The 10,222-nt window shown below is 50.5% G+C and overlaps 1 protein-coding gene across 1 annotated transcript; it reads right to left on the bottom strand.

Annotated features, from left to right (window-relative positions):
* Positions 1 to 7,329: 7,329 nt before the first annotated feature.
* Positions 7,330 to 8,826, bottom strand: PNMA8A (PNMA family member 8A; the record flags this gene model as incomplete). Its single annotated transcript, XM_079724440.1, has 1 exon — positions 7,330 to 8,826. One exon carries the CDS (start codon positions 8,824 to 8,826, stop codon positions 7,330 to 7,332), a length of 1,497 nt encoding a protein of 498 aa, XP_079580566.1.
* Between the last annotated feature and the right edge of the window lie 1,396 nt (positions 8,827 to 10,222).

Raw genomic sequence — 10,222 nt, 5'->3', positions numbered from 1 at the left:
TGCATGCCACAGTGAAGATCCCCTGTGCTTCAACTAAGACCTGATGCAGCCAAAAACAAAACAAAAATGAAAACAAAAAAACAAAACAAAACAATCAAGGGAGCATGATGGAAAACAGTATGGCAGTTCCTCAAAAAATTAAAAATAGAATTACCATATGATCCAGCAATTCCACTTCTGGGTATATACCTGAGAGAATTGAAAGCAGGGAGTGAAAGAGATATGTATACGCCCATGTTGATAGCAGCACTATTTGCAACAGCTAAAAGGTGGAAGCAACCCAAGTGTCCATCAGTGGATGAACGGATAAACAAAATGTGATACACACATACAATGGGATATTATTCGGGAAGAACATTCTTCTTCTTTTTTAAAAGGAAGAAAATTCTGACACATGCTATGACAGAGATGAAACTTGAGGACATTATTCTAGGTGATACAAGCCAGTCATAAAGTGATTCCACTTATATGGTGGTTGTTGAATGCTGGAGGGAGGATGCAATGGAGAGTTATTGTTATTGGTTTGAGTTTCAGTCTTACAAGATGAAAAGATTCTATGGATGGATGGGGGTGATGACTGCACAACCATGTGAATGTACTTAATGCCACTGGACTGTACACTTAAAACAAACGATTCAACTGCTACATTTTATGTTATGTGTATTTTACCACAATTTTAAAAAAAGGCAGCACAAAGCTACCAATTCACCTACCCATGGCACATTTAACACAATGTCAAATATATGTTCATATCTCAAAGGAATCTTTATTCCAAAACCTCTAGAAAAACAAGTTATCTTGGCAACCTTAGTCAATGCGCTTTAGGTTATAGAACACAAATATTGGGGAGGAAAATAAATGGCCTGTCATCCTGCCTCTCAGAAAACAGCCCTACTGATATTTTACAGAAGTAAAAAGAATTCATGGGCAAAGGCCAAAAACGCAAAAGGTACAAAAAAGGACCAAAGTGAAAAAGAAATTCTTCTCTTCCCATCACCTTCTCATCCCTCTCCCCAAAGACACCTCCCGTTTAAAATATTTCTTACTTACCCTCTAGTTATGGTGCTTATTATAAAGGATTTTAAAGACCCAACAGCCTTACCCATTACTATAGAGTCTCCCACCTTGGGAGGACTCTGTGAAGTTGATAAGCCTCATTTTACAGATAAAGAAATGAAGGGGAAGGGACCTGCCCAAGGTCACACAGTCAGAGAGTGGAGCTGGGATTCAAACTCAAGCAGGTTGTCTCCCTTACCCACTCCCTTAGGCTGTGTCTCCCCCAGGCCCATCCTGTGGCCTGCCCTCTAGGGTCTCTCCAAGGCTTTACTCTGAGCTGGAGAACTAAAGCTTTGTCCTGAGCCTCTATTAGGAGTCATTCGGTATCTATTTTGTCCTCTCTGCATCTCTCTTCTTTTTCCTTTTTTTTTTTTTTTTGGTGGTACTTGGGCCTCTCACTGTTGTGGCCTCTCCCGTTGCGGAGCACAGGCTCCGGACACGCAGGCCCAACGGCCATGGCTCACGGGCCCAGCCCCTCCGCGGCATGTGGGATCCTCCCGGACCGGGGCACGAACCCGTCTCCCCTGCATCGGCAGGCGGACTCGCAACCACTGCGCCACCAGGGAAGCCCTGCATCCGTCTTGAAAACTGGTCCCTCCCTTCTTCCACTGATATCTGGAGGGGCTGGCTGTCTATCAAAGGGCCTACACCCACTGTCACAGGGACATGTGACCCAGGCTGGCCAATCAGGGCACTATGTTCCCATAGCCACTCTGGTTTGGAGCTAGACATGTTATCCAGGGCAGGGGGGCCTATCAGAAGTCTTCCGTGGACCAGTAACTGGAACCATTGGAAAACACACCCATTTTTACTGGGAGCTTTCAGGATCAAATAGCTTTACACTGCTGGCAGCTACCTTTGTCGCCATGGAGAGGCTGGCCTGAGAAGGAAACCAACACACAGAAAAGAGCTTAGAGTGGCAAGGGAGCCAGATTCCTGAGACTTGTCTTTGAGCAGCTGGATACAATCGTACCTGAAGCCACCAACCCTGACCCTAGGCAGCCGGATGATGAAAAATGGAACATCCTCTAAGATATATTAGGTGCAAAAACAAGGTCCAGAAAAATGTGCATAGTATTCGTACATTTGAGTGAAAAGGCGGATGAAAATATATCTGCATATAAATGCTGTAAATCTTTTATCTACATAGAGCATCTCTGGAAGGATACAAAAGAAACCACTAAACTCTGGAAGCTAGGGTGGATGGGTGATTTCGTTTTCATTGTACTCCTTTTCGTAGTTTCATTCATCAGGAAAATGTCAGGCGTGAAATAAGCTAATTCAGATTGCTGGGGGAGGAGAGGATAGGCTAAGGCAAAAGAAAGAAAAGCAAAAGTAAGGTATTTATTGATTCATGTAACCCAAAAGTCCAAGAGTCTGGCTTTCAGGCATGGCTGGAGCCAGGCTCTCAATACAAACAATATTCTCTTTTTCTCTCTTCTGCATCTGCTTTCCTCTATATTGCCTTGGGTTCAGAAAGTCTACCCCCTCTGACCTCACCTCCTATTTCCCCTCCTGCTCACTCTGCTCCAGCTGCACTGGCCTCCCCGACACAAGAAATACTCCTGCCTCAGGGCCTTTGCACTTCCTGATACATGGTGGCAAGATGACCTCCATCAGCATCTACTGGTCTTTTACATCTAGTAGTTTGCATTCTACTAGTAGGGAACTCCAGAAGAGAGTGGAAGGACGTAAAAACAAATCAGCTCAGTGGGCTGAAGTGCATGCTGTTTTCCCAATGGTGGTGGAAGAATTAAAGTGGTAAAATCCGTTTTGGTTTTTACTGACTCATGAGTGATGGGCAATGGCCTGGCCATGGGAAACCTGGCCTATTAAAGGGATGCCCAGGGACTTCCCTGGTGGCTCAGTGGTTGAGAATCCGCCTGCCAATGCAGGGGACGCGGGTTTGAGCCCTGGTCTGGGAAGATCCCACATGCCGCAGAGCAACTAAGCCTGTGCGCCACAACTGCTGAGCCTGCGCTCTGGAGCCCACAAGCCACAACTACTGAGTCCACGTGCCACAACTACTGAGTCCACCTGCCACAACTACTGAAGCCCACGCACCTAGAGCCCATGCTCCACAACAAGAGAAGCCACTGCAACGAGAAGCCTGCGCGCCGCAACGAAGAGTAGCCCCCACTCAACGCAACTGGAGAAAGCCCGCGCGCAGCAACGGAGACCCAACGCAGCCAAAAATAAATAAATAAATAAATAAATAAATAAAGGGATGCCCGTATGGGGCACAGCCCTGTGGAAATCACTAGGGGAATTTAGGAGGTGCGTTAAAGTAGGACATGTCGGTGCCTTTCAGAACTCCCAGGTTTGGAAGGTGACTGGAATCCACAAGCAGATATCCCCATATGGTCCCTTGAGTTGGTCACCTGGGGCCATGGAATGAGTGGCTATGGGGGCACTGTAGCAATACAGAGAGGGGCTGAAGCCAGACCCAGTCCTCTTGCACCCTCTGAGGCACAAAATGCCAGTAAGAACTGCTGGATCTGCCAACGAGAGACAGAGACTGCACATGGCTGTGTGGCAAAACCCTCTGGTGGGAAGGCCTGATCGTACGTAGCTGGCACGTGAGGCTGACGCTGCTAGCCCGGGGGGGCGGGGCTCCAAACGGAGGTTGACGGAAGTGGACACTGATTCCAGACTGGGCTTTTCTCACTCAGTGGAAGATGCAAGTGCCCAGAGTCCTATAAAAGAGCCAGAAGAACCTGGACCAGTTTGGACAGTGGAGCATCACTGCTTCAGGTCAAGGATTACACTTTACAGCCCGTATGTCCAACCACGAGCAGAGAAACCTCCTCCTCAGAGTAACAATTGGATGGAGAATGGAACGGGGAAGGGAGCCTGTGAACATCGTAGCTGGATCACGACCCTCCCCTCTCCTGACTCACTCAGACTAAAGCCAAAGCCCATCCTTCCTGAGTCGTCTCCTCACTTCTTCCTTGCTTCCCTCCACTGCAGCCACGCCGGCCTCCTTTTTCTCAGACCAGGTGCCCTCGAGCCTCCTTTCACACCGATTGTTCCCTCTGCTGGCGATGTTGTTCCACCAGCCAGTGGTCTGTCTTACCTTTCACCTCCTTCAGGTCTGTTCAAACGTCACCTCCTAAGAGAGGCGCTCCCTGACCACTGTGCAAAACAGCCAACTCTCTTCTCTCTTGCATACACACTCACCTCGACCCTCTCCTGCTTTGTACCTTGTCACAGTACTCGCCAACCCTTCCCTGCCATCATGTATCTATGCATGGTCCACCTCCCTGCTGGAATGTCAGCTCCAGGAGGGTAGGGCTCTGTCTTGTTCCCGGCTGTTCTATGGTAGATGCTCGATAAATTCTGGCTAAACAGAAGCATGAATGGATGAGCAAACTTTACCTTCAGGCCCTCCTGGTGGTGTGCAAGCCTCTCCTCAGCACCGCGTACCTTGCCCCGGAGGCCCCTGTGGCCAGGCCTTGCTCTGAGGCCCACCCCCGAACAGAATGCTGCCCTGTCCAAGCAGTGGTCTGAGGGGTCTCCTTGGACAGCTGACTTCCCCTGTACCCCACAGAGCCCCACCCCTGGATCTCCTCCCACTTCCGGCCATGTTCTCCCACTTCCAGCCTTTCCTGACAGACTGGGTGCAACTGGACGGAGTGGCTGGTCATGGGAGGTGCATAAAGATCTTGGCCAAACATGGCTTTTCCCACAGAGGGGCGGAGAAAAGGACCCAATACATTAACCTCTGACCTGGGTTTTTATGCGTGCACACTCCAGTGCCTAATTAGCTCCCCCGTCCTCAAAGTCCAGCTTCCCCTTTGGTCTCTTGTGCATCAGGTGACTCTGATGCAGTGGCCCCCTGATTCAGGCGTCCCAAGCAGGGGTGGGGCTTGGGCAGGAGGAAACTTAACTCGATTTTTTGTTGAAAAAACTCAGCTTCTGTCTGAGGGGAAGCTGCTTTTAAAAATAAACTCGCCTTCTCAGGTTAATTCACAACACCAGGTACCTGTTCTAGAAACTTCTAAAAAACGCAGACTCTCTGGGGAAGGCTTTCACATTGGTGGCAAGCCATGTAGCAATGAGAGACATCTTGATGACGTCTTCTCTCACAGGAAATTGATGACCCTTGCAGCTTGAACCCAGGTCTGCAACAGCTGGGCTGGGTGTCTAGGACAGTGGGTATTGTTCAGCGGGGGGAACCCTTTTCTCAAATTAAACAGTCCATACCACTGGCACCTATAAGAGACTCAACAGATACTTAGTTTGCTAAACTTTATTTTATAGCATATACATTTACATTTACTAATCATGGTGTCAACGTGTTAACACAACGAAGCCCTAATGGACCTGATTCTGAAATGAGGAGCTGGAGAGCTGGAGGCTTTCGTCACCTTGAAAGGCCAATTCACTCCTCTGTTTTGTTTTGCTCAGACCCAAGGAAAACGGTGATGCACACAGGGGAAGAGCTACAAATGGAAACCATCTTCTTTCTTCCTGCGTCCTCAGACTCATCCAGGCTTTTGAAATGAATCGTCAACAAGAAATCTGTTTTCAAAGTTGAATCACCCACAACATCTAACAACTGTTCACATTCTTTATCACAAAAACTGAAGCCAGAAGAGAGACCCTAAAACTCTCTCTGATAGAATATGAATTACTGCGTGCCGTATTGATACATCTGCCATCACACAATTGAGTATCACAGCAGGACAAGAGTATGTGAATTACAAAGGGAAACTTCTTTCAGAGTGTTCTATGACAGGCCATGCACAGGACCAACTTCTCCCACTTGGAACTTTTCCTATCAGTCCCATTTACAAGAAATTCAATTACAGGCAAATAGGTGGTGGAATCAACGAATTGGATACCTGTACCAAAACAAGCTAACTGGTGAACACAAGGTAGTATTTTGATAGTCTCTGATGTGACTTGTTTGGCTTATGACACATTCAAGTAGTCATCTTTCAGTTTTTTGTTTTTTTCTTTAAATCCATGAAAAAATAGATTCGGATTACTTCTTTAAGCACAGCTTGCGCTTCCCGGGGATACAATCTGGAAACCACTGAGCTCAGGTAACCCGCCTCTCCCCCGACTCCTGCACACCCAGGACACATGGCATTCTGGTCTAGTCAGAGGGCAGAAATTAACAGCCAAGTTTTAAAGAATATTTTTCTCTCTCTTCCTAGAATGTGAGATTTGGTCTTCAGCCTCAAAAATAGTTTGGGGGTATTGGATGGAATTAGAGCCAGGGAGCCAGGAATGCCAGAGTCTTTTCCTACCCATTGCTCCCACGTGCTTCCTGCAAGGGTTTCACCCCAAATGGGAATCCAAGTATCATTTTTATTAACAGGACCGAAAACCAAACACTTCAAGGCCTAAGTGGACAGTTTTTTCCCCCCACACCGATGCTTGGGACCTTAACGTCCTCTGGTTAGAGAACTGGAGGATGGATATTGCAGACCAGTAGCAGCAAGGAAGTCAGGTCTGCAGCAAAGATCTTGGCTTAACTTACCCCGTGGTCAAAGCAGAGAAAGGGAAGAAGGGAGCGAACGGCCGCCCCGCCCTTTACACTGACAGGCCCTGCAGAGGTTGGCTGATCATCCAGAAAAGGAAGCAGGGGATGGGGGAGAAAGGCTGAACACGGATGAACGTAACAGTGAACTTGCCCATGTGCCAAGGTGAACATTTTAGAGTTTTCCCAATCTGCTTAGTGACTCTCCAACCTCTGAAGGTGAGTCTAGGAGGAGGTGAAAAAGCAGGCCTGGCAGAGAAAAGCATAGGGGTACGCCTCCTTACACTAATTCCTCCCACCTACAACTCACATACCATTTACCTCTGAGAGCTGGATCTCTACGAACTGGGTGGGTCCCTAAAACAGTCAAAAGTCAACGACAAGAGAAACTTTGTTCCCCACTTGGAACTTCTTCCTTGGTCTTCTTTCGACTGCTCAGGTGCAGATGGAAATCAAAGTTTTCTGGGTTCTGTGGCTAAATCAGAACAGCTCAAGAGGGGAAGCAGGGAGAGGTGTCACTGGAAAGTTTTTTCACTTCCTTGGAACTTCTAAGTCCTTGAACATTTCCATCTCCCAAACAGGCCTCCAGAAAACTCCACCCTCAAAGCCACCTAATTTGACAAACAATATAACCCCAAATTATTCGATTCTTACTGAGGGAGATGGATCAGATGAAGTGTCAGATGACCGGAGAATACCACGGGGACACTCACCAACAAAAGATAGGTCAGTGGGTTTGCTCTGCCGCCTCCTGTCCCCACAGGTGTCCCCAGTGTTGGCTTTCAGGGGCTCCTAGGAGGGGGGTCAGGGCTCCCAGCCTCTAAAACCTCAACTGGTGTGTCACCCACTCCCTCCACTGCACTGGGGTCGTCCTCAACGACCATCTGACCCTCTGTCCCCTTGGGTTCCTCCGTCCCCACCTGCCCGTGCTGTTCCTCCCCCTTTGGCCACTTGTTGACACAACCCAAATGACTTCTGTTGTCATTCTCACCACTGGAGGCATGAGGAGAGCCTTGTGGCTTGGCCTTTGGACCCTGGGAGGTTGAGGCTGGTGACTCAGCGGGCTGTGGGCTCCGAAGGGCCTTCTGATCCAATGCATCCCTTCTCGAGCCTTGCCCTTTCTTTGGAATCTCTGGCTTCTTCTTGGTGTCTTCTGAATCGACAAGGACATAAGAGACAGGGCCCAAGCTCACCTTCTTTTTCTTCCTCGTGGGAGCAGGGCTCTTTGCCGAGGCCCAGCCCATGGCCTTCTTCTTTGGTGGACCCTCTGGACCACCATCTTGGTCTGACTCAGAGGCAACTCCAGGGCTCGCAGCTTCTGCCTGGGCATCGTGGGGCGGGTTGCTGGGAGACTTCCAGGCACATTTCGCTAGGGCCTTCCTCAAAGCTGACTCCTCCTGCTTCACACAGGGCTTTTTGTTCCTCCTGATATATTCTGATAGCTCCATATTTTCAGCCTCATCAGCTTCAGGATCCTCCAACAAGGCCGAGCTGTGGGAATGGTTACCTCTGGATTTCTTCCAGGGCACTGGTTCCTGCTTGGGAGTTTTTTTCTGCTTCTTTCTCCTGGGGCGAGTCTTAGCTCCCGCCTTTTGAACCTGAGGTTCAGGAGGGTCACCCTCACCTTCCACGTCATTCCAGCCGTCCAGGTTCTCCATCTTCAAGGCAGAGCCCACCTCTGCAGCCCACCCTGGCTCCTTCTTGACCTTCCTCGCTGTTGCCAAGGCCAAGGATGCCACTCCTTGGGCCTCAACAACCTCTTGAGCCCTAGCTTCCTCCCGGCTGCGGATCTCGCCATCCATGCAGAAGATGATTTGCACCACTGCCCCCAGAAGCACCCCCAAAGCTTCTGCCCAGTTCTCTGGGGGCTGAGTCCGGTTCTGGGGTGGTGGGGACTGGCTGAGCTGCAGCAGGCGGACCACATCCTCCCAGGTGCGCCCCTCTGCAGCCAGGAATTCACTCAGGTTTTTTAAAAACTCAGCATCCTGGGTGGGGTCCCTACAGACCACTCTCCAGATGCTCCCCCTTCCTGGGAATTCCCGGGGTATGGCTCTCAGATTCACACCCTCGCCTACCTCAATGAGGGCAGCTTTGGCATTCTCTTCTCTCAAAAAAATCTTGTTGAGCACACAGTATGGGCCCAGCGGGGAGAGGACCCCATTCAAGGTCTCCTCAATTTCCACTTGGCCACAGTCCTCCGGGATGCCTGTGACCAACAGGCACCTGTGGATGTCCACTTCCATCCCCCGGCACCAGTGCTCCAAAAGGTTCACCGCCATGGTCGTGGACACCTGGCAGCTCGATTCCCACGTGTACTGAAGAGTCTACGACGGGGACCGGGACTGCAGCGGTCCCTAAACAGCAATCCTGTAAGGTGACAGGAGAGGGAGGTCAAATTCCCGGGAACACGGCCAGGCTCAGAGTTCTCAGCTGCCCCCTCCAAGGCTGGCCTGCAGGAGGCCTCGCGCTTTCCCAAGGCCTTCCTCCCCAAACCGGGCCCCGGGTGCTCACACGTGTCCTGGAATCGCCTAAAACCGCGACCGGCCTCCCCGGGGCCGGGCTCTCGGCCAGCCCGTCAGGGATGCGGCAGCCCCGCCTCTGACCGCCCAGACGGGCCAAGGAGAGGCCGCCGGGATGCAGCCGCTCGCCAGGTGCCAGCTCGGGCCACGCCGGCACGGATGCTCTGGGCCAAGCGCCCGAGACGACAGCGTCCGCCCCCGCTCGGACAGGGCGCGTCAGGTGGCGTCTCGCCTGGTTCCAGGCAGCTGCGCTGAGCCGAGGCCGGCGTCCCAGGGCGCGCTTGCGCACTTGCTCCCGCGTAGTGCCCGCGGTCTCCATGGCAACCGGTGGTTGCAAGCTAGCGCGTGGGCTGTGCAACTGGGCCTGGGGAATCGCGTGGGAGTGCGACTGTTTACCTATTCACCGAGCCCGAGGTCTGCATGTTCTCCGATTGCCCTCCCGGATCCGGTCTTTCCACCTTTCTCTACTCAACATGGGCCTCCGGGACGGGGGTGGGGGGCGCTGACTTCTATGGCTGCACCAACTACCCCTCTTACCCTCAGCCTTCCTGTTGGGTTGAGCCAACAAGACTCCTAGGAGAAAACACAAAGCAGAGGGCGCGAGGAAACAGCAGCTTCAATCCCCCTGAGTTCCCCTAATAAAAGCCACAGCTCTTGTTGAGAGCCTTCTAGGTTAGCTACAGTTCCTTGTTCCAGAAATTTCCAGAAGTTTCTAGAAACTTCTCGATTTTCCACCCCCTTCAAGCCTGGGGATAGTGCCTCACCTTTTCCTTGCTGGTTTCCTCAACTCACTGCCTACAGGTAACACCTTTGTTAATAGTTAATGAAACAGTCCTCAGTGACTCAGGTTGAGTTGCCATGTTTCTTGTCAGGCCCTCACTGATACATCTATCAATGTGGCTTCCTAACTGTGAGATCTTAAACAAGAAATTTGAGCTCTCTGAGCTCCTTCCTCTTCTTCACAATAGGAATACCAATAAAAACTTTCCTGATCTGGAAATTTTGAAGATTAGGGGAGATCACATATGAAAAATGCAGTGGGCCTGGGTATTCAACCAAAATCTGTTGTTTGGATTCCATTTTGGAATTGGCCTTTGCAAGACCAAATAGCCAGATATCCATTTCACTTCCAGGAAGATCCCACATGCCGTGGAGC

This window comes from Hyperoodon ampullatus (genome assembly GCF_949752795.1).
Source record: "Hyperoodon ampullatus genome assembly, chromosome: 18".
NCBI lineage: Eukaryota > Metazoa > Chordata > Mammalia > Artiodactyla > Ziphiidae > Hyperoodon > Hyperoodon ampullatus.
The sequence above is the reverse complement of the archived record's forward strand: the minus strand, read 5'-3'. Positions and strand labels throughout refer to the sequence as shown.